At 43.1% G+C, this 25,037-nt stretch overlaps 1 protein-coding gene across 2 annotated transcripts; it reads right to left on the bottom strand.

Annotated features, from left to right (window-relative positions):
- Positions 1-219: 219 nt before the first annotated feature.
- LOC102797857 (uncharacterized) lies at positions 220-23,308 on the bottom strand. Of its 2 annotated transcripts, none has more exons than XM_006795824.3 (4): positions 23,009-23,308; positions 11,772-13,629; positions 5,879-6,820; positions 220-624 (listed from the first exon to the last, which is right to left on the bottom strand). In XM_006795824.3, the coding sequence occupies exons 2-4, from the start codon at positions 13,429-13,431 to the stop codon at positions 389-391; spliced, it is 2,838 nt and encodes a 945-aa protein (XP_006795887.3). In that variant the 5' UTR covers positions 13,432-13,629; positions 23,009-23,308; the 3' UTR covers positions 220-388. The 2 variants fall into 2 exon arrangements, with proteins under 2 accessions (XP_006795887.3, XP_035765844.2); XM_035909951.2 differs by lacking the exon at positions 23,009-23,308 and adding an exon at positions 22,233-22,297.
- Positions 23,309-25,037: the final 1,729 nt, after the last annotated feature.

The following is a 25,037-nucleotide window of genomic DNA, read 5'->3' as shown; positions in this document are numbered from 1 at the left end:
AATCGAGCGATATTTACAAAAATGTAACACAGGGTATTTACTGGATGAAAGAACAAGTGCTTTGGGCAGGCACGGTACACTCTCCCTATCAGACAAGTGCTGGACTGATAGATGCATGTAAACACAAGTAAATCGTTTGGACACTTTAGACAAAATGAACGACACTAAGTACCCCAGCTACACATTCACATCACAATGGACTTTATTATTATAGGCAGCTTCTTTTGCTACAGATAAATACATACTGTGGCTCTTCAAGTAAACACTGGAATGTACATCAAGGTTGGCTGTTAACTTCTTTTTTAATAATCTCCATCATCCTAATCCTTTTGAGGTGAAGCTAAAACAAGAACCGTAACTGTCTGTATGTGCTGTTAATACGATAACATCAAGTCCCGCAGAGGGACGTCACGCCGATCTGGTCTCTCTCTGGCGCGCGGTTGTCTCCCGTGATGCTCAGAGGCAGTCTGGAGGGCATCTGGGGTGTGTGCGAACGTCGAAGGCGGCGGTCAGGGTAGAGACTGTTGTCAAACGGCTTGCGGTGCACACAAAGGACGTGAGTCTTCAGGTTGCCCTTCTGGGAGGCGCTGTAGGGGCAGTAACGGCACTGGAAAGGCTTCCGAGCTGGAAACGAATACACGGGAATGGGGTGGCGGTTAATGTTTGCAACAAGTAAATAATCACAATCCCACCGGGCAGTTTTTGAGATTATAATGCATCAGGTTTGTGCATGCTGAACACAACACAGCCAATAAAATCAAATAAAAAGCCTCACCGTGTGACGCAGAATAAACCTCTGCTAAAACAGAATAATGCTGATTTCTGTGAAGAATGCATGTGGTATGTTTTTAGTTCTGGATAGCAAACATTAGTCTTGGCAGGTCATTTTTCCAGTGCTCTGCAACAGATGTGTCCAGGTGAGATGTGAGAGAAATGTTAATATTTGTTATTGTGCGCTGAAGCTGCTGTCGGCTTGCAGATTGTTGATTTTCTGATCACTTTGGCACTTAGCCTTCATCCTGTGACACCTAACGGGCTGACGGGTTTTTCTAAAAAGGCATGCAAGTTCATGCTCATTATTACACACTTCCTGCTCACAACTCACACATGCACGCACACACACACACAAATAAATAAACACGCACACAAGTGTTGAGCTGAGGAATGACAGATGTCTGCAGCTGGGAGGCGAGGCATGCCAAAACGTCCTGTCTGTCCACCTCCTTCGTGCCCGCTGCATAGTTTCTCCATAAACAATGTGAACATACATGACCCAGCACACAATGTACCCTTAAGATACAAACAACAAAGCTTAACACTAGTAGCTTCCAGATGTTTATCTAACCTCAATAAAAACTCAGTATGATACCAAAGCCTTCGGGCTTGCTAAGATCAAAGCAAAAGTGACTCATTTACCTCTCTACCTAGACAGCCATGTGTCCTTGTTCACCGCTGTGCTATTTTTGAGATGTTACCTCATATAATGACTTTCTCTTTTCCCCTCTGTCTAACACTTCAATGTGTTTTTCTGTGATTCATGGTTACAGTAAACCATTATGTGCTGATGTCATTTGACATCACTTCCCAAAAAGTGAGGGCTGTCTCAGCCTTTTCACCCCGCCCTCGCCTCTTCCACTCGATCATGCTCCTCATCAGAGCTGAGACAGCTGTACACAGCTCAACGCTCGCTTTCACATCTACATAAAAAAGGTGTTTTTTGGAGGGAAAAGTGGGAAAACTCACAGAAGGTGTGAGCAATAAAAGGTAATGCTCCATCTGTTGCTGTATAATAACCTGATGGCCGTAAAGGACACACACACACACGCGCGCATTTACAAACTAGGCCTGACACATCTGAATATCATCAGGATAGCACAGAAGGGTCTATGTGTGTCTGTGTTTGTGTGTGTGTGTGAGAGACAGAACAACAGTAAAGATAAGCTTTGTCAGAGCCAGGTAGAGTGCAGTTTGTGGCGCGTCTTAAACTCTGCCTGCCTCACTTAAGCTTCCCTGGCTTCAGCCTGACGTGGAAAGACAGGAGAGGAGGTTGGATGCATAAAAATAAACACTCCTTGTTAAAACTTTAATGTCATTTTTCTGACTTCCGCTTCCTCAAATTTCACACGTTCCCTTGTAACTTGATAAACTCGACAGATTTTCCTCAATCTTATCAGATCCTTGTAAATGCACTCAGGCGCTGTGAACGATCCTGTAGCCTATTACACTTTCATAAAGTCGGTTAATAACAAGCCAAAAGGTCTTGGGCCTACATTAGTCGCTCGGTGCCCAGCGTGTCTCCCCCTCCTCTGCCTCTGTTGCCTTGCTTTCTGTCCCTCCTCGTCTTCCTCAGTCTGCTGTTCTTTTAGTCCTCCCACCAGAGGAGAGGGGAGGTCCAACAGAGGGCAACCTCCAAATAAGTTCCATTAATCACAGGCCAGAGTCTAATGTAACTAATATTTTACAATTAGAGGAGACAGCAGTGGGCTCTTAGCCATCCATCTCGCCGCCATATGATCCTCCATTCACAGGCTACTCAAGCCACAGCTTCAGACCAGCCATTCACTCAAAGAAATACACTCACACACACACACACACGTACCCCTATACATATATAACAATGCATGAAGAGACTCAACAGGAAATGAGAAGGGTGGGATTGTGTGGTGTTGAAAGAAAGAGTGGAACTCTGCCAGCAGTAGAAAAACAGAGTGATTACTGACTTTGAATCTGCAGAACGTTGACACTGAACTTAAAGGATAATCTCAGTTTCTTGCAATTTATTTTCACAGTTGCGGCCAAAAGGAGCAGGACAATACGCACAATCTTTCATGAATAAGTCAGATTATAAACAAACCAACAGTTTAACCGCATATTCAAAACGACTTTATTCAAAAGATAAACTGAAAGTGAGTGAAGTTGAAATCACAGCACAAAAAGAAAAAAATAATCTGTCACGAGTATGTTCGGTTAGAGATGAACCAGAAGGCAAGTTTAGAATTTCTTGCACCTCACATTTTATATTTCAAAGAAAAGGGGAAAACTTGGGGATTTGTTTTAAAGTTCGTCACCCGACTCTGGCGTGTATTCCCAAATTTCTGCATGTTGAATGAGCCTTTTACTCATTCAAAAATCAAGATATTGCATCCAGAGCCAGCCTACCACTCAAAAGATTAAATATAATCCTTTCATCTAACTTGTTTCCCCTCTTTTCATTCCTTTAACTAGTTATTTTTTTTAAATAGGGCTAAAACCTCTGTGTACAGACTAAAATGTGTCAACCTTTTTAACAGTAAACTAAGCAAAATTTTATATATTATTTAGTAGATTTTTACTTATTTGAGTCTTTCAGTTGTAATTCTTCTTATCATCATTCTATATATCAAAACAGTAGGTTTATATGTGGTTATATTGTCTATTATGGGAAGTATAGTTTTATATATATTTTTGTTTTTGTTGCTATTAGGCAGGGACTAGTACTAGAAAAGCATATCCTGCCTTGCCTTTGCATATTTGCTTGAGATTGTACACATGTATGCTCACACCTGCATGCATGCAATGATGCGTTTGTGTGTGTGTGTGTGCAGCGAGAGTGTGTTGTGTGTCACAGGCTGAGATAATGACCATGATGACAGTGGCGGGGCCGACGGGGGCCAGAAGAGCTGAATGGTGACGGATGACACAGGCCTGAGCTCTGATGGCACACAGACAGTGAGTGATGACTGCACATCCTTCCCAGTGCTCCACCCTTCATTATCTCTATGGGGAGAAGCACGGCACAAAGGCAGGCCGCGCTGCCCTCTCGCTGCCCTCAAACGACATCTGCTCATAGAGACAGCCGCACTACCGCTCCTCTTTCACCTCGCTGTCGCTCCATCTATCTCCATCTATGGTGATCTTTCTCGCTCCTTTTCTCTCTCCTTTTCTCCCGCTCTCTGTCACCCTCTCCGCGGAGGGTATACAGAGGTCAGACAATGAGATAATGACTCACCCCTTTCAACCTTTCAAATCAGGGCCTTTTCTTTCTCTCTGTCCTCCACGTTCTTTCATTCTTAATCCTTTCTTTATCGATCTTCTCATATTCACTTGTTCTCATGAGTCCGAGGCCTGATCCGACATCACCGAAGGAACAGTTGACACGGTTAACTGGTTAACTCTTTTTAAAGTTGCCCCAAGGCATCCGTTTTGCAACGTGACAGCATTCTCAGAAGTAGTTGTCCTAATTGTGCCTCTGAAATATGGATGCATGTCACACTACTTGGGAGTGAGATATTTACCGCAGCCTCAGCTGTTAGAGTGGTAAATGTCGCCATCTAGTGGTCGAGCCCGAGCAGCGCAGCGGTAAGAGAGTGTTTAAAACACAAGGGAGGGCTCAGTGAGACTAATGAGCATGCAGACAGGTTCAACCAGAGGTCACCATCTGGCCAATTACCACTGCTGGCACATTGGAGCCGACCTGAACTGTCATCACAAACACATCACTCCATGTCCAAACTGCCCAGCAATATGTCACCATGCCACTCGACGTGCCATACAGTATGGAGAGGATGGGGTCAACAGAAGACAGCCCCATGACAAAGCCACCTGGTCAGCGCTGCAGACAGGACAGACTGCTAGGCCACCTGCTTAGCTCAGTTTTAGAGGACACTCGACGGACTCTCAATGTCAGCCCCGCATCTCGCTGTCCAGTTTGACTGACAGGTGTTTATTGTGCCTTTGAAATCAACTTCCTGAGAGAGAAAACGCCGAGGATCAATCTGCAGTGAACAAAAGGCAAGCGATGCTTGAAATAGCTCCTTGCATTGATCCGATTGCTGAAAAGTGCAGGCCACGGTTACGGTACGGCGTGCTGCATGTGAGGGATAAACTGTTTGATGTCGTTTTTTTCTGCTTTTCGGAGGAAAGTTGGTTTTTTTTAAATCAATGTTTTTTAAAATCCAAATGGCATTATACATAATAAAAGCAAGAAAGAAACATGAACAGTGTGACGCCTATGACAGGAGGTGAAGGGGAGGGGTGCTTCTCGGCATATTATAATAACCATCTGTACAATCAAATAGAAAACTACATCTTGCTGTTGGAATCATAAAGAAAGGGAACAGATGTTAATCCCTAATGGAGTTGACAGGCACTTTCCTGTCTTTCACATGAACATATTGAGTTTCTGAATAAGAGGGGGATCAGAGGGAAGGTGTATCATGTTGCACTCATAATACATGCATATCAAAGACCCCAGCTGTTGGATTCCCTCTCCTGAGAGACAGCATTATTAAATCTGCACTCAGCAAGCATATCACACCAGCACGAGAGCTTAAGCCTCTCCATCAGTGGGCTCCATTGGCTTGGCGATTTGTAACCTATCACACTAGGAGATTATATCGCCCTTTAAAGTGTAGGGGTAATCAGCGCCACACACCTGTGTCTTCTTTAGCCCTTGTTTGAGATCAGATATAAGATCTGCAAGAAAAAACTCAAGTGCTATAAGTATAAGAGAAGTGTGCTGTTCATAATTGGTGTGATTCAGTCACACACTCACACTCGATCTTCACGCTTCTGCTGTCAGGTGACGAGGGCTGAGATACTGCCAAAACTTTCTTTTGATGTTCTGCAGCAGGATCCTCACGCCAGACAATGTATAAAAGTTTGAGCTCGCACTCTGGTTGGCCAGTTATATATAGAGCTTAGTCAAAAAATAATAATCATGCTCTGTTCTCACTCGCAGCAGTTTATCACATGCACAGAAATACTGTGGTTCGAAGCATAGCTGCTGTTTGACCACTAGGTGGCAATATTTGCCTTCGAATCTGGAGACAGCTCTGGCTACATCTTGATAACAGTGACAGCTGCATTTAGTGTATGTGATATATAAGCTGGTGCTCACCTGATGAAATATCTTTCTCCATGTTCCCCCCGCCGTTCAGACCGACTTTGTTGGCGCTAGCAGGTGTGCTGTTGAGGCTCCCCTGGGATCTGAGGAAGGAGAGCAGGCCGCCCTGGTGCTGAAGTGGATCCGACTGTCCTGGAGTTAAGCTCTCCAGAGAGGAAATGGGAGATTCAGCCACAGCTCTGACCCATTGTCCTAGCTTGTCTTGCTTCTTTTCACCAGCACCCTCAAAATCAGCGCTGGCCTGTCCCACCTCTTTTGACTCAAGGACATTATTTTTCAGTATTTTCCACTTGGCAGCGTTGTCATTTTTGTCCTCCCTCCCTTGGTCAGATTTCTCAAATTCACCTTCACCATCGTGAACTGTAGAGCCTGCGTTCTGTGCGTTCATCTCCTCCTTGGCTCCATGCACCAAGAGGTCAGGCTGAAATGTGGGTTTCACACTGAGTTCAGCTGGTGCGTTCGGGTAACTTTGTCGCTGGCGGGTAATGGAGGAGGACAGTCCATTACTAAAAACGCTGGACATCTGTACCAGCACAGCAGGAGACACGGCCGAATGAGATGCGACGGTGTCCGGCCTGACAGACAAATCCAAAGGCTCATACTGGGACTTCCGATTTTGAGCAGACAAAGAGCCGTCTAGACCCGCGTCTCGGTCAGCGAGCTCGGACTGCTTGTTAACAAGCGAGGAATTTTCGCTGTGGCTCTCCAGACCGAGGTACGGCCCCGCAGCCGGGCTCCAGTCCTCCCTGGATCTGGGTCGGAGCTTGGAGCTGGGGTTAGGGCTGGAGCTGCTGCTGCTGCTAGGCTGCAGAGGAGAAGAAAGATCCCCGTTGTTCTGCCAGTTGGTGAAGTGGTACTGATCCAGATGGAAGCCGAGGGAGGCTGTCTGTGCAGAGGTGTAGTCATTTGAAGGTGGACACCTGTAGACTTTCTCACCTAACAGCAACAGATGACAAGCAAAAATATAAGACAAACTTAATCAAATTAGGAAAGCATGTGTGTATGAGACATACTGAGCATTTGGTTCTGAGCGTGTACCAACAACAGTTGTCTAAACATGAAAAATGTTGCAATCCCACACCAGGCTGAGTTGAATGATTTAAGTGCTGCCCTGCAGTAAATCAAGCTTGTAATCAGCTTTCAGCTCCAGTGATCCATCATTTTACAGTATGGACGCCACCACCATGTGCAATAAATACACCCAAAGACGTTAACACCAAACAAGATTCTTCCAGAAATAATAAACAGTGAGATTGTAAAGCAACTAGAACAAGGCAGATGTTGCAGACAAGAACCTCATTCCATCAAAACCAGTAAGTGGGTTCCCCAGTCAGAAATAACGAAGTCCAACATGTGAGCAGTTCTGATTAACCACACCATGTACTGTAGCTGAGTTTATTTTTGCTTCACACTTGAAAAATGGAGCGTTGGAAACATAATTCAAACAGTACAAAGTGTATTATTGTGGAGAATGACAAAGGGTGATTTTTCTCCTTTTAGCCAGTGAATAATATCCATCTGGATGCAAGATTTGATCTTGCACACCATAACTTTTAATTAAAGGTAATTTAAATGTCTTCTTCCCTCTGTTTACCTTCGGTTTAATCCTTATAGCTATCACAGAAACACCCTTCAGGGTTAAACACACTCCCTGTGACCATTTTGAGTTAGTGATTGTCTGAGACCTCTGCCTTGCACTGTCTTTAAACAGCCCAGCTGTTTCGCTGCCATTCCAATTACAGTAAAAGTCATCCGATGCCATTAAGCCACAAATATTGGCAGTTTATTGCCCAACACTCTCCTGGCATTTGAAGGTCAGGTCATACATTATACTGTGTCTTTTAGGGATGTGTCTGGGATAGGGAGATAAACCCACCACCATTAATTTAATTCTATGCATATTGATGCCTTATTGTTCTTCTTTAATGGACTAATATCTGAGTTACAACAGTGATTCATCCCCCGCCAGAGAAATATCAATTTCATACACCTCGAGATCTGACCCTGAGGTAATTCTCTGAGGTAAATCTAAATCTAATGATCTGTAGTAGTTACTTTACTTTGTTTCCAACTTTAATAGAAAACCTGCATTATGAGCTGAATCGTAGTAAAGAGAGGGCTGTTTTTTTACTATTACAATTTACAAAACCGTAAAATAACACCCACGTATTAATTAAATAGAGCTCCAGCAAATGAAATTGAAAAGTCACAGCTGAAATGGGGAATTCGTGTCCTTGAACTGAAGTCTTCTCCTTTTGTTTGCACTGCACTCTGAGTGTTTATGTGCGAGCGTGCTCGTGTGGAGCATGTTTGATTTAAAGTCTACGTAAGATTACATGTGTGCGGGGTGTGCAAGAGCGGGAAAGAGACTTCAACAGTGCCACACCCTTGTCTCCAGTAACAGACCAAAAAAAAAAGAGAGAGAGAGAAAAGATCCAAACAGCTTAATGGAACTCTTTCAGACACACTATATATCTCAATTATTCTGTGGCTTAAATTACGATGACATTACCGGTCAGCTCCAAATGCAGAAAACACATATATCTGACCTCATCTTTCAGTGCGGACCTTCCTAAACCCATTTGCCAGCCTTCATGAAAGCGGTTAAAAACAACACAAAGACTGAAGACTCTGCCTTTTTTTTTTTCCTCTTCCTTTGGATGGGTGCCATCTTTGTGATTGCCTGGTTCATGCTAACTTAATCAGTTTAAGATTTACTTACAGTGCAGAGGCGCACATTATGTGAGGGGAGTAATTTTAGAGCTTAGATTTATCAACCAAAACTCCAATTACTGCATCATTACAAACCCCAGCCTCTCTCACCTAACACAGAGCATCTAATGAAGTGATGCGTATGAGTTATCCGCCCTTACTGAATGTGCAAGGCGGAGGAAAAAGGTAAATAAATAAAGAAATGCCTCAAGTGAGCCGTGTCTATGGAAAAAGCGTGCAGCTGGGCTCGGACGAGTGATTCATTTCATATGGAAATGGGCTTTAAAATTTACGTCCATATATCACCGTCAATGCAATCACGTACTCACACACTATATGCTTACACGTGCATTTGGCAGTTATATTGTAGGTATCAAACTCTGCATGCGGCGGGGCTTTGCCTCTTTCTGTACATATGTAATCAAGCAACTGAAATGCAAAACAGAGATACATAGTGGCTGGTTTGGTTTAAGATGAAACAGTGAGAGTGAGAGTCACACACAAGACTGGTGAGAAAAACAGGGGCACCAGATGTTCTTTGATGTTTATAATAGCATATATTATTAATATTAATTAGACCACATAGTCAATGACGCATTTGGGACGTTTCCAAGTCAATTAAGCCAAATGGCATTCAGGAGACGGTGGAACAATATTTCAAGGCAGGTGTTCAGAACTCCCTGGGTAAATCTTTTTATCTGCATGCTAGGAAAACAAGCATTTTGAGCTTAATTTGAGCCTCATATCTGCAATAATAATTAAAAAGAGGATTAAAAGACAGAAGTGAGAGGGAAACGGCAAAGCCAACAGGTAATCAGTTTAGACAAACCAGTCAGACTGACTCTGATCTGTGAATGAGAGCTGAATTTGTAAAGCTATGACAGAGTTAGATAAGAACCTATTTAGTAAAAAGATGCTTTTTTTTTTTTGCTTTCAACAATCACAAAGAATAGACGGATGGAAGTGGAACAGCCAAAGGAAAAGTGATATTCTGCACAGCAGCCTGCTTTATCTGTGTTTCTGGGTAAACCGCTGCTCATGTTACCATTCACAGTTTTATAGACGCTTATCACTTCAGGCTCTCTTGGCTGTAACACTTACAGTAAAAGTAGCATGAAAGCAGGGAACACATGTGGGGACAACATCGTTACATGGTGCCTGCTCGCCGACCTTGAGGTTAAGAGTATTGAATGGGACTAATTAATAACTGTCAGCGCGTTTTAGCAGTTTGTGTTTTCTTCATTCAGACGTGGGATCTAGCCGGTCCAATGTAGGTCAGAGGCCTGCAGCGTGGACTCTTTGTGAGTTTTAAGAAGAGTCGTTATTCTTAATCTCAACTTATAATTAAAGTTAAAGCGCATTTTGAAATCTGTCCTGATTAGATATTGAAAGAAGCGATTCGTAACACGCCTCCTATTCAAATCAAAGTCCGATTTCTCATTTACGACGCTGCGTGTTTGTAGTTAAAAATCTAAATCGGGCTGCTGTAAGAACCTGTCTCCCACTCTGACAGCCATGACTGTACTATATTTGCCATCCATATTGGGTACATCAATAACTTCATGACCACCATAGGCTGACTATGAATAATGTAGCCTGTAATTCTGGACTAATCAATGTTCCTCAAGCCGAACATCTGGCAGTGGTAATTCTTCCTCAGCATCTCCGCTCTCCTGAATTAGAAAACACTCGCTCTCTCACTCTCCCTGCCTCCGTGTCCAAGCATCGAGACAGACAGACTTGATCAGTTACAACCCCCCACCTCCGAAAAAACTTATCCCTGTTATTAAACCCTCATCAAGTGGTGCGTGTTCTCCATATGTGTAGGATTTACCTATCTGTCCCGCAGCAGACCTGTGCGTTGAGCCAGGGCCAGCAGCGTGTGATTGTGTTAATTAATCTGTCATTGTGAGCACAGGGAGCAGCTGCAGAGGTCTCTGGGATATATTGTCAGAGCTAAACAATGCGGTGCTAAGCCCCCAGAGTGAGTCTACCATTACACAGGACTAAGAACAGAGAGGAGAGGAGGAGAGGGGGAGAGAGAGCCTGCCGGATCCATCATTGACTAAAGCAATGACGCCTGACCTTTACAATGAATTAGTTTCCATGCTTAATATTGACTGAAATTAGAGTCTGATACTGAATGTGCCATCCCAGAACTGTGCACGCTCAAATCCTCAGCTAGCCAACTATCGTAAATGTTTCTGGAAGTGACACCGTATGGTCTCGGAGATAGGGGAGAAGAGGGAAAGTAGAAACAACAGAGCTTGAATATGTTTCTTAAAGAGCAACCAGAGAGGGATTTGGCTGTAAACTGTGAGCATTTACATGTAAATATGCAGATGCCAGTATGTGTGTACAATATGGAAACAAAACATCTAATGAGATTAGACCTGATCCATTTATCTCTGCTCTACGGCCATCATTTAAGAGGATACTGGCCCAAATCCCACAGGAGCGCAGCAGACTTAGATGCACATAAGTAGTTCTCTAACACTGGAAGAAAATAACCGTAAGCGTAAGCTGTGAGGAGAGCGAACAAAGTTTGGATTTATCTTTTCTTCTCGTCTCTTAATAACGCCGTTACAGCAGTAATTTAGACTCATGATAACATGTTAGCAGGATGCCATGATAAAGAAGGCATTTACCCATAGAGCCGAATCATCTAAATCACCAGGTGGAACAGAAGACTATCAATAAAAATACCAGGTGGTAGATCAAATCATAAAAATCACTGGGTGGTATATATCAAATCATTAAAAACACCAGATGGCATGCATTAACATCTTGTGCCCCTGTAGGCAAGGGGTGGGGATGTGACGGATATAAAATAGAGGGTACTAATTATCCCTACAATTCACCATGATGCCATTATCTTTAAAAGGAAGACAAAGTCCTTGTGGATGATAATATCTGTAGCTGCGTTGCTGACCCTGTGCTTGCTTTAAATCCACCTACGCAAATATGATGACACGTGTTTTACATGCACTTGATCCTTTCTGACAAAAAGGGGAAAAAATATAACAATAATAAGATGCTTTGATGTCAAATATTTTGAGATTAGTTCACAGATGGAAACATCAGGGTCTAATTCCTAATGATTGATTAAAACGTTATCTAGAGGCTGAGAAGTACTCCGAATCTTTTACTCTGAAAACTTCCTGCACTGGATTACCTGTAGCTGGAGAAGAAGATTGCGGTCGATGGTCCACAGCGCTGCCAGAGTTCCCCGTCTCGGTGATCATCTCTGCTGGCCCATGATGGCTCACGCTGCCGGGGCTCCCAGGTCTGCTTATGGTTTTGGTGTCTGGGTCACCAAAGCACAGTTTCCCATCATCTAGAGGGAGACATCTCTCTAGATAGGAGGAGCACTGCTGCTGCTGCTGCTGCTGCTGCTGCTGCTGCTGCTGCTGCTGCTGCTGCTGCTGCTGGTCTTTAGGGCTGAACATTTGCTGTTCAATAGGTAACCCTGGTGTTATGATCTGCCAACCCGCATAGCTGCTGCTGTTGGTGAGAGCATCTCTGGCAGCAATTACTTTCTGCAGATATTCCATGCTAGAGGAACTCAGCGGAGGGTGGAGATGATTTAGACTCATCGAAGAAGAGCTCTCTGCATCTGTCACCGCACCAGGCCCCGAGGAAATCATCCGCCCCAACATCTCTCTGACCTTCATGTCAACACCTGCTGCAGCTATCATCTGGTTGTAATCTGGGTGGTCCACTCTCTCAGCTGTAAGGAACCTGTTGTGAATGCGGGAGATGTACTGGGAGTAGAGGTTGCTCTGATGCTCCGATGGCGTCAGGTTACTCATTTCTGCAGAGGAATCGCGCTCCGGGGCGAGATTGGTCTTAGCAGCGAGCTTATTAAGGTGCACCTTCATGTGGTTCTTCAAAAACCAGGGTTCCTTGAAGCGACGGCCACAGATTTGGCAGCAGTGCTCAAAAGAATCCTTGTGTTTCCTCATGTGGCCTTTTAGAAACCAGGCCTGGCTGAAGGTCTGGCCGCACACCTCGCAGGGGAATTCACCGACAGGCTTTCCCTGATCACCAGCCCCAGTCGTGGGCTTTTGCCCTGAGCCCGAATCGGCTGTGATATGTGTCATTTCAACATGGCTGATGAGCTCCTCCTCGTGCGAGGCAGCAAACTCACACAGAGTACATTTGTAGGGCTTGTGGAGGATTCTGATGTGGCGCTCGAGCTCTTGCTGCTTCCTGAACTTTCCCTTACAGAAAGAGCAGCGGAAGCCAGTGGTTTGGGGCTGGATGGCCTCGTCATGAATTGTAGTCAACTTGGGAGAGGTGGAGCCACACGGCTGGCTGTCTGCTGCGCTAGAGTTGCTTAACAGCAGAGGCTGTGTCGGAAAAGTCTGCGGTAGAGGCTTTTGATGGTGGTTTATATTCGCTGCTTGCGGTTGGCTAACGTGACTGGCTCTCATCTGCCTGTCTCTTAGTATCGCCCTTTCCTCGAGCTCGTGAAGCAACCTGTTCTCCTCCCTAATCCTCCCACGGCCTTTGCCCAGAATGCCTTGCTTGTGTGTGCGGAGGTGTATCTTCAGGTTGCCCTTCTGTGCAGCCCTGTGGTCGCAGTACGGGCACTTGAAAGGCTTCTCACCTGTATGAGTGCGCATGTGAAGGGAGAGGATGCTGTTGAAGCGGAAACGCTTTCCACATAACGGGCAGGGATACTTCCTGTTTTTGCGGTTATCATCTTGGGAAGAATTAACCTGAGAGACAATGCTTTGATTGGTGACTCTCAGGAACTGGGACAGCTCTACTCTCCCATTCATGCTGCTGAGAATTCGTGCATCCATGATTTGGTTGGCCAGAAGTGCCATCTGGCTCCTAATTGGGTGGGTAGACGGGGTAATGAAGCTGTCCTTTCGGGGACTGGGTGATGTTACAGTATGGTGGTCAGGGGTGTCTAACTGGGACAGTCTGAAGGTTAGTAAAATGAAGTGTTTGCACTTATTTAGCTGAAACAGGATGTGGATTCATGCTGTTTAGATGGCGTGCCTGTTTCCTGTTTGTCTGACCTAAAGAGAAAAACAAAAGGTGCAATAAGTTATTTCAAAATCTGCTGCAGGAAATGTATTATTAAAAAAAATTAGAAGCAATAAGAAGAGCAACTAAGTGAGGAAAAAACAAAGCTAAATAAATATGGCCATGTGTTGTCAACGAGGTGTAAATCTGTACTTTTGCAACTGCTGTATAATGCCAGTTATGCACCACAAATAGGTCAGGAAATAGTGCAAAGTAGGTTCTGACTCTCCTCATCCTGTCTTAAGTATACCTGTGGTTTTACATTATTGTTGGAGACTGCGAAAATGCTGATTATGTAAAACCACAAAGGCTTCCTCAACAAATATCTCATCTTTACTAAAGGGTAAGCTGAAAATCTTTGTCTAGATCTCATTTTGTTAGTGACACACAATACTAAGGCAGCAGAAAACATCAAAGCCTATCTGCTTCTACTTGCCCTTCCTTCGCATTTCACAAATCTTTGAAATGCTTTAAAGAGAAGATTAAAGTAAATAGTTAAGCTTTTTCAGCAGGTCTGCTGCATATTTGAATAAAACCGTTACTAGGATAATTATGTCACAGGAGTACTGAGGAAAATAAACAACTTAATGATGGATGCAAAAAAATTTCAACTAAAGTTAAAGGAAGCATATCTGAATAAAAAGCCTGCCCTTCCCGGCTCCCCCTTTTTTATTCGACTGTAGCAGCAAAACAAAGCTTCAAATTCACATCGTGCTACAATGGTAGAGGTCACACAGGCGAGCCCTGCGCAGCTCCAGTGCAGCACCAAAGGGCACAGAACAAAGCCTGCACTGTCCACACTGAATTAACACAGGCTTACATCATCCTGGACTGCAACCTCAGTCAGTCACGAAAAATGATGTACACAAAACCACACAGATAAAGAGTTGGCAGGCAGGGAGCGACGGTTCGTGTGACTGGCGTGTCCGCTCTAAGATGTAGATTAGAAATCAATGTGACCATTATGGCGCTGACTTAATCATATCTGACAAGAAAAGGTCTGTAAATTATATCTTTATATCATAGATCCACTTTACAGCTCCTGACCCGATATTCCTGAACAGCCTTTCCACAAAAGAAAGCAAATGGGAGGTTAGCCCCACTTCCCACGCATTTTCAAGAATGGCCGTCAGTTAGACCGAGCTCGCATTTGCCTTAATTAATGTCATTACTGTGCAGTTGCTCTTATTGTACGGTGTAGCCAATATAAAGTCTGCAACCAATCAATAACGATCGATTGAACTTAACTCTAAATAGCTCTGTCTCTGCAACATCTTCTGAAATCACTTTGACGATGGTTTAGTGCACAAGTGCATGCCTTCTTTGCTAAACACTGCACATGTGTACTAGCTCTGGGTTACATTTAGCCTTTTGAAGAGAGATTGAGCTAAACAAGAGAGCAATAAGAACAATCTGGCACGACACAATCTCGCTGTCATACTCCGGCACAGTAAATCTTACCTGGCACCAAAATGAAAACGCTAACTTTCATGTAAATAACAGCCTTCCAAATCAAATCTGATTATGAGTATAACCCATAACAACATCAACCAAATGTTAGTTGATTAAAAAAATAGTCTTAGTCAGCAAAGCTTTGTTTGGTCAGTCACAGAAAACTCCAACAACCACAGGAAGTGGTGACATTGCGTCAGACAGATAGACAGTGTCATTTACAAGAGCTGGTGTCTGCATTTGTTACGGTGCACATGTCATGCAGGCAGGAAATCCAACGTGTGGGCTCATTTTGCGAAGGTAAAGGATGACGCCCGAGAGAGTGACAGGCAAACTCTGCTGGCAAATATTTTGCCCATCATTCATCCATCTCAAACTTGGCTTATCATCTAAAACGTGTAAGCAGCCGCTTAGCGTGGCTGTTCATTATTATGCTAGATTGACCTTGAGTTCTCATGTCTTGCAACAAATTTAAAATTAACATAATTAATGTTGTTCCTAGAGTATTTAAAAGTAGAATGGGAGGGAGAGCCTTCAGTTTTCAGGCCCCTCTTCTGTGGAACCAGCTTCCAGTTTGGATTCAGGAGACAGACACTATCTCTACTTTTAAGATTAGGCTTAAAACTTTCCTTTTTGCTAAAGCATATAGTTAGGGCTGGACCAGGTGACCCTGAATCCTCCCTTAGTTATGCTGCAATAGATGTAGGCTGCCGGGGGATTCCCATGATGCATTGAGTTTTTCCTTTCCAGTCACCTTTCTCACTCACTATGTATTAACAGACCTCTCTGCATTGAATATCTGTTATTAACCTCTGTCTCTCTTCCACAGCATGTCTTTATCCTGTCTTCCTTCTCTCACCCCAACCAATCACAGCAGATGGCCCCGCCCCTCCCTGAGCCTGGTTCTGCCGGAGGTTTCTTCCTGTTAAAAGGGAGTTTTTCCTTCCCACTGTCGCCAAAGTGCTGCTCATAGGGGGTCATATGATTGTTGGGTTTTTCTCTGTATCTATGAAGCGCCTTGAGGCGACTTTTGTTGTGATTTGGCGCTATATAAATAAAATTGAATTGAATTGAATAACTTTTGCTGTTGTCACAAACAGGCAGCTCGCCTCCTGTGTGTTCTTGTATCTTTTAAAGCTTTGTTATAATGCTTTTGGATTCTTCTGCAGTGTAAAACAGTAATAACAATGTTATACATTACTCCACTCAACTCAAACCATTATCTGGTGCCCCCTAATATATATATATATATATATATATATATATATATATATATATATATATATATATGTTTAAATAATTAAAATAATATCCTAAATGTGGAATACCTAGTCAGCTAATAGTCAAGGAGATAGCTCTACCCCTAGTCCACAGCAAGTTTGATCAGGCATGAAAATGTTGCACATAAAACCACCCGGATAAAGAGCTGCCTGCAGCCATGGCTGGTGTGAGCAGTGTGTCTGCACCGAGCTCAGATCAATGTAAGGCTACAGGCCTGACCTAATCACATCTGACAGGAAGAAAGTGAGCGAATGATATTAGCATACACTAGATCTACTTCATATTTACTAAAGTGATATTTCTCTGATTAACTGCGCATGGCAACGAGGCAGAGAGCCGTCATCGCTTGTGCGTGCGGACTGGGTTCGGTGGGAATCTGTGGAGATGGGAGCGGGGCCATCAGGTGTTTTCACTGTCAGAGTGGATTAGGCTCTTTTAGTGCAGATTGAGAGAGCGCTTGATTGTTATGAAGCATTGTGTCACAGTAGCGCCTCTTAGGTGTGGACGCACATATACGAACAAGGAGCAGGTGTGATTTAGCGCAGGCAATAAAAGGGAAACAAAAATGTGACACATGCATTACAACCAGCCAAGGAGGCTGTGCATTCGGGATGATTTTAGATGTGACAATATCAAACACTGTTATATTTACTTTCACCGCTGTCAGGCGAAGGGGATTCTATAAAAGATTTGACCTACAAGAGAGTGGAAACACGATATTTTTACCTTGTAGTGCATTGCCATGTAGGATGGATGGATGGATGTGTCGAGGCCTAGAGTGATGAAAGTGGAATGAAATTTATAGATCAGAAGTGCGTGTTACATTTTTCTTTTTAGCAGCGGTTAAAATTAATAAAAATCCATTAATAATTGATGTTGGTTGTTGACTGAAAAATACAATAAATGCACCACAAATGGCTGCAAAAGCCTCCTCCCAACAGCTACAGTGAGCCCTCTAACAAGCAAAGAAAGCTAAAGATCATCTGCTGTTAACATGACTGATAACAGCCTTTTCCTGTACGTTGTTTTCAGATGACCAAAAACTGGAAATCCTTGTTTAATTTCAGTATGTATCTATTTACCGTCCCCTGTAATAATGTGTGAAAATCTACATGCAATGGCTTAGATGTGTTCTGTTTACCCAGGCAGGCTGGAAACAGTTCGCATGATACAGTAATAAAAACTCAACTCAATAGTGAACGCATGCAGTTAAAAATGAAACACATATGTAATTATAGAGTTGGATGCAGATGCTCATGCCTCATATGAGCAAATAAGCATGCAGTCTGACATTTAATATGTCTGTTGATGTCCCAGATTCTTTGTAAAATGGTTCAGCCTACTTCAAAATTCCTGGAATTCCTGACTTCCCAGGCTGCAGAAGGCAACTGTTTATCACACATGAGCTTATGTAAAGACAGTGAAAGCCCCATGCTATGCTTTATGTCCCCTGTATCTCACTTCATCCACGTGCCCACCCACCAAATCAGCCAGCCAACGCTCCCGTGGACCACAATGTCAGGGGATGAACAGCATGCTCAAGGAAGAGGGCAGTGGTAACACAGCTGCCCACCATGACCCATACAAAAGATAGCACACATATACTTTCTGACAGCCAGATTAATGAAACCCTATAGGAGCTCCTCTGTAGGCCCCCCAAAAGCCTGACGGAGACAGAATAGTCTAACCAGCACCATTCATTACTGCAGGAGTACAGAGCACAGAAAGAGCACACACAGCACTGACAAACTAGCTCCTTGTGAGTAATAGCTAAAGAACTCATAAAAGAATACATACACATTTGTTGCGGGTGTTGTACGTAAATCTATGCCACTCCTTCTACCACTATCAAAACCCCCCCAAAAAACTGTCTTGTGCCCCTTAAAAATAAACCTGGCATGCAAGTGAAACAGCAGTGATGAACAGTTATGTGAGAATCGGCTATTTCAGGTGGCTTTCGATTCATTTTGTTTGTCTCAGTCAGCAATGCAGATTAGCGGCCTTGAACGTGCCGCAAAGGGAAAAATAAGTTCCTCTGGCAACATGCTAAAAGCCACAGGGTATAGCACCTGGAACTCAGACTGAAAACAGCAGGTTTGCTTAGAGGCAACCAGCTGTGTGAGTACCTGTATGAGTTGGTGGCGTCGAAGTCTTTTCAGATGACAAATGGCTCCAATCGGCGTGCAAGAGTGAAAGTGTGCACAGGTACTCTGGTGAATAGCAGCAGTATCATAACCGTGTGTGTGTGTGTGTGTGTGTGTGTGCGTGTGTTGTAAATAAATTCTGGATTTGTGAAATTCCTTCGTTGTTTTCATTAGCTCTCACACACTTCGGAGTGAGGAAATATAAACTTCACTCTTCTTTGTCAGGCATTTGCAAACACACCCATTTTCACATGCTGTCTCTATCTTTCCATAACACACACACACACACACACACACACACACACACACACACACACACATGGAGGCACATGCATATAGAATGTATTTAAGATCACTAATGTGTAAACAGTTGCTCTTGTTTGCACAGACCACCTGTTCTTTCTGGACACAAACAAAGCTTTGGCGTACGATGGGGTGTGTTAACAGTGTGGGGTGAGGAGGGGATGCCTCGCAGAAGAGAAGCCTATCCACATGGTGTAGGCTGCATCAGATGGTTGGGCCCTGCATGACAGCAGTCGGCTCCAACATAACTCGCACAGATCTCAAAGAACACAGCTTCTTCAGTCTGCAACAGACTGATATGTTTTGCTTTCTCGACAACTTCCCCGGGCGGATGCAAACTCTCGCTCGCTACAACGTTTAAGTTAGCAGCCCTCCTAACTGCGATAGGATCAATTTCTTTTTTGCACTGCATTTGTCTTTCGCATTGGCCAATATTTGCAAAAGTGAAAGGAAGACACGAGAAAAAAAAACTAGATGTGTCTATTTTCAGTCGTGGAAAAAAAGCACTTGAAGGCACTAAAACAAAAGTCATTAAACGAGTCATCACAAAATCACAGCAGGAGTCTGGTAATGCCACTTACAGTATCTCATTAAGCTATGGCATCCACGGCAACAAAAAAAACTGACAAACAAAGAGCATAATCCGAGGCACATTAGCTGGGCTGATAATTCAATGAACTCTCATTTGGCAGCCATCTTGCCCTTGTGATGGTCTTTTTTCAGCCGCAGCAGCAGAGCACAGACCCCTCATGAAGTTCCTCTCTCTCTCTCTCCTCCTTCTTCCTCTCCCCATCAATCTATCTATCTCACACATACTGTACATCCCTCCTCCTCCTCCTGCTCTTCTTCCCTTTCTCTCACTCTCTCTCACATGCTCTCTAAAACAACAAAACATCCACCATTAGACAACAGGGTACCAGCGTAATTAGAAAATGACTTCCTTTGCAATCCTAGCTAAGTAGTTTACACACTGTAATTACAGGGACAAAATCATCTTTTCATCATTTCACTGATTGAGCTCATCAACCCAGTGGGATCCCAGGACTGTGCTCAGGCAACATCTGGGCTAAGAGAATTAGCCCTCAGTTTAGCAGGCCTTACACAGTGGCAAGCAACGCAGCATGACCACCGGACATGGTCATGGCACACATCTCTAATTGGGACTGTGTTCTTTTTTCTTTTTGATAATGCTGAATTAGGCCTGACAAAGAGTCACCGTCCAGAGGAACGTTCAAAAGGTGCCCACCTAAACACAACAGAGGACATTAGGGAAGAAGAGCGATTTTTCCCACACTTCCCAAAATGCCTTATCAAACTTTTACTCCCCTGCAACAAACTCCTGCAGTTGTTAACCGAAGCGCCGAAGATCGACCTTGGTGCACAACAACAACGTGTCTTTTCGCAGAGAGCTCTGTTTACTCTAATTCTGCGTGTAACTCGAGCCTCGACTTTCTAACAAACACACGCGGCTCCTGGAGTTGAAGGTGAAGTGCTTTCGTTCGTCTCTGTCCTGTGGAAGGACTCTGCCTCTGTGTGTTGGCAACAGAGGCAAGTGTTTAATGTGGCAGCTGTTAGCCTCGTGGATTTTCACTAATCACTCTCTCCTGATTACTCTGATGAGTGTATGATGCTCTTAAATAATCAACCCGCAATGAAAAAAAAAAAAAGAAAAATAATTATCATCATCTCCCTAAGTAGTGCAGCTGCACCCGCCTGCAATAATTACAACTAGAACAGGGCGCCTTCTCTCGTCACTTACAACCACTTATTATTAGAGATAACGCTAATTGGTGCAGTGGTGGGCGACAATTCTTCATGGGGTTCATCATAAAAAGCCAAACCTTGAAAGTTATGGCACATTAGAGGTCTTAAAGCCAAGGTACGGTATTAAACACTGCATGCTGAGACACGCCGATAATCTGAGCCAGGGGAGTAGTAGACGTCCTATCACTAGCCCCCTGGTTGCCTCACTACCTTGCCCTCACTCCACCCTTCCCCCACTCGTGGTATCAGCCTGGCAGACACAATTAACATTTTCATAAAAACAATTCCCTGCCTCCAATAGTCCAATGTAATTTGTTTTCCATCTCTGTTCATTAATCATTGTTTAAATCGGTGAGCCATCCCCTCCACTCTGCCATCTGCACTCAGCTGTGTTACAGATATGACACCTTCCCCCTTAATGGGAGCTGACAGCCAAGAGAGGAGGCCTGTGGAAAATAGCTTCCTGCATGTGCACTTCCACCTCACATACTGCCAGCAGGTGAGAGAGGGGTATTTAATGGGTTCTGATTAATCTCAAAGGCAAACAACATTACACTACAACAGTATACAGCATGCAAACAGCATGCAACCCCTACATTGTGTGCGAGTATGGAGCAGCAGTATAGAAAGTGTGGAAAGCAACAGTGGATGGAACAACTAGAGCGAAACTCACACAGACATGCTTTACAACAATGGCAGAGCATTCCACATTTTGTCAAAGTTTTTTTGTTTTTTCTCCTCTTGTTAAATTAGCGCAACGTTCCTACAATATGCTATTGTTTTCCTGGAATTGGGAGCAAGGTTATTAATTATTCACTGTTGTGTTCTCATATGAGGGGGCTATGCTTTTCACTGTATTGCCTCATAGCTCAAATACTTAAGGCCATAGTACTCGGGCAAATTTCATGAGGCAACATCACAGAGATATTATCACAGTGCAGACACTTAGCAGATTCAAAGTTTCCTGAAGAGTTTGAATGACTGGGAAGGTCAAAGTTCTACGATTTCCACACAATGCATCGGGGAAAGACGAAATAAATTACTTTTGCATTGCTTTGTCTCCATACTCGAAGTGATTTTAAGCCAAAGTCTAACTAGCTTAAGCATTTTGGGGGGGAGAAAATCCTACTCAGTGTGGTGGTAAGAAGGTGCCAAAAAGTTCATCTGGCCTGTTGATTTCAGCGTGGATTACAGATATTCAAATCATGTGCCTCATGTTCAAACAAGTGCTTCTATCAGGGGAGAAAGTTGCCAAGCAGAGCTTTGTCATGTAAGCTGCATGAATTTACCGCAGCATAATGAGAAAACGGCTGTGGCGCTAAATTTAATACAGTTTCATCCACTCACCCTCCCTCTCTCTCTAATTTCTTCTCAGTCATAATGATAATAATTTTTGATACCCCTCTGGTGTCGGTGCAGCGTATAGTTTACCCTTTTTTTTGTGGTGCCACCTGAATATGCACTGGCCCAATTTTTCATCAGGAACTGTGTCACAGCTCACGCACGCTCTCGGTTATAAAACGCTTTAGACAAGCACCCCAACTATTTTTCAGGGTGTTTCTAACAAGGAGAGCAGCAGCAGTATTAGTAAATGATGTGTATATTCAAAGCTGAATATTTCATGTTGATTGATCGTACTGACTGCCACCCACCTGCTCCTCCTCCTGTCCCACCGGAGCTGGCATGAGGAGAATTCAGTAATTGAGAAGAGCAGAGCATGGTCTCTCTTTGCTCACATATGACAGATGGGGCATCATCGCTTCAAAGGAGAGCATTTGGAAACAGGAGGAAGGAGAAGGGGGGGGCAGAGGGTGAGGGTGGCTTTGAAAGTAGCTGTGCCGCTCTGTACAGGTGATAGTTAAGAAAAAAGGTTAAAACGTGGGCTTTTAATGCGGCTTGAGGTGTCAAAACTACAACTTTAAAACTGTGAATTCTTTTGGGCTCCTGCATGTCTTTAACAAGCAAACTGGGGATTGTAATGCACAGCCACCTTGCGTCATTCTTATTCATAACTACACAACTTATAGTATAAAAACCCTCATTTTTGATGTTTATAAATCATAATTTTACATTATGTGAAAGAAAAAACCTGTATGCAATAATATGATATAATTGAAGGTTGCAGTGAAATATAGGATATGATGCTCGTGGTCTAACTGTATACTAATTAGATGCTCAATAAACACCAGAGAAATACACAGATTTGGTATTTTTTGCATTCTATTGGATGACTCTCGACTCATTTTTACGATGAGCTGTAGAAAATTCCTTAGTCACCTTTCAGCCCTCGCCATTACTTCCTTTTTAACAAGAAAGAAAACCAACAGTGGCATCCCTGGGAAACGCGTGTCCATCAGAATCCGACTCGTCAGAAACTTTTCACAAATAACTTGGGTAAATCTTTAAGAGTCGCAGTGATTTCTCTTACCTGGCCAGTTCGAAGAGGCGCGGAGGACGCGATGTGACAGCTGGAGTTCAGTGGAGAGTGATGTTGAACTGGATGACTGACTGCTGACTGACGGACTGTACGCTTCACACGCTTTATCATAAACGCCCAGCACACAGTAGCGCACTGATTTCCTCCTTTAACTACCTTTTCCTCCTCGGTCTAAAAAAAAAAAAGCGTTTACACGGTTTAGCCAGACGAAGCCAGCAACGCGCTTTGCTCTGTAGTATTTCCAGTTGAAGAAAGAGGTAATGAAATCTTATAAAAAATTACTCGGGATACTTCGACATGTCCCGAAGCCGTATGTCTCCCTCATCTGGCCGCTGGTATGTAAGTGTAACAGACTGGTACCGTGCGTAAAATGTGCACCAGCGTCTCCAGAACGCAGACTTTAGAAATCAATCCCCCCCCCCTCCCGATATGCATGCTTGTAGAAGTATTATGTTATATCATGCATGTCACATTAGTCCCGGGGATTACCTGCACGAGTGGTGCTTTTATTTTTGAAAACTTCTGTGAAAGCACGAAGGATTTGTATGGAGCTCTCATCTTTAAAAAATTATACACATTTATATCGGGAAGATGTTGTATGGAGCACTTTGTGCTGCAGCTGCTGCTTTTTTTTTTTCGTATCCGATATGGGTTTTTCGACGTTTAAGAGAAGACGGGATTATACCTGAGTGATTATAGGTGGTAAATGACTCTATTAAGAAAGCTTAATTGGAGGCTTGAAACATCTCTCACACTTCTGCTCTCCGCCTGACATTCAGTATTCTCCAAAAAGGAAAAGAAAATCTTGCCATCTTGCTTCTAATGCAAAAATATAGATAAGAGAATATCTATCTATCTATCTATCTATCTAGATAGATAGATAGATAGATAGATAGATAGATAGATAGATAGATAGATAGATTTTTTTTATCTATCTGTTTCATCTATCTTTAGATAGATTAAAAAAAGGAAAAAGAAGGGGAAAAAAGTGGAGACAAAGTTGAACTTACTATCAAAAATGTAATCTTTTGGAACATCACACTAGTCACCTATACACCTATATATCTAGATAGATAGATAGATAGATAGATAGATAGATAGATAGATAGATAGATAGATAGATAGATAGATAGACAGACATCAACAGGTCTTCATTTAGTTGTAGATGTAGGTGTTTTCTATGAAGCATTGATTTTTATCATCATTAAGGCCGTAACCACTGTTTGTTTCTCAGTGGGGGAAGTGATTTTTTTTTTTTTAATCTTTAATTTTTTACATTTTCTGGCCAAAACTTAAAGGTACTGAATTTATCAATATAAGACAATATAAGCTCACACTGATAACTAGTTGGTAACATGTTACAAGTTTCTCATTTTCTCTCAATCGGTTTATAAATTATTGACAAATTAATTCAGCTCTAACAGTTCTATAATATGCTGCTGTAGTCGTCCCATTGATTTTATTTATGAATATATAGGCTTTAATAACACACACAAAGCAAACTAAAGCAAACAAAAAAATGACATTTCAGAGGATTTAAGAGATTAAGGATCGAAAGAGCAGCGCAAAGATCATACCACAAAGCTGTTCCTGGACATTTGTTTCTCTCCTGTGATTTCCACCTGAGCCTCATTAGTGGGAAAAGTGAGGAACAGAAACCAGTTGCTCTTAAAGGCAGTGAGTGTAAATGATCCAAGTACAAGACCGTTGGATATTTCATAACATATGTTCAAATAGCAGTGAAGCAGATACACTGGCTGCTGTTTAATCCATTCTTCTGTCATTTGGAACTAAAAGCTCCCCCTCTCAGACCCAAGCACCTGTCTGGACAACAATACCTGCTGAATCCCTAATCATACAACTCTTAAAATCCCTCATAATCCCTGAAATGTAGATCTTGAGTGTGTTCCAGCTCATTACATAGATTGTATGCAAGTTTTCTTTGAAACGTAGTTCCAGCATATACCTGCGCAGCTTAACCTACATAAGACCATTGATCTGTGTCTCACCAACACAACTA

Source organism: Neolamprologus brichardi, chromosome 7 (genome assembly GCF_056152115.1).
Source record: "Neolamprologus brichardi isolate AB-2024 chromosome 7, ASM5615211v1, whole genome shotgun sequence".
NCBI lineage: Eukaryota > Metazoa > Chordata > Actinopteri > Cichliformes > Cichlidae > Neolamprologus > Neolamprologus brichardi.
Note: the sequence above shows the minus strand (reverse complement) of the source record. Positions and strands in the feature narration are given on the sequence as shown.

Coding starts and splice junctions, on each gene's coding strand:
- LOC102797857 (XM_006795824.3), bottom strand. CDS start 13,431: ATGGCACTTCTGGCCAACCAAATCATGGATGCACGAATTCTCAGCAGC. Junction 6,821..11,771: donor ATCTTCTTCTCCAGCTACAG/GTAATCCAGTGC, acceptor TGTTGCTGTTAG/GTGAGAAAGTCTACAGGTGT. Junction 625..5,878: donor GGAGAAAGATATTTCATCAG/GTGAGCACCAGC, acceptor ATTCGTTTCCAG/CTCGGAAGCCTTTCCAGTGC.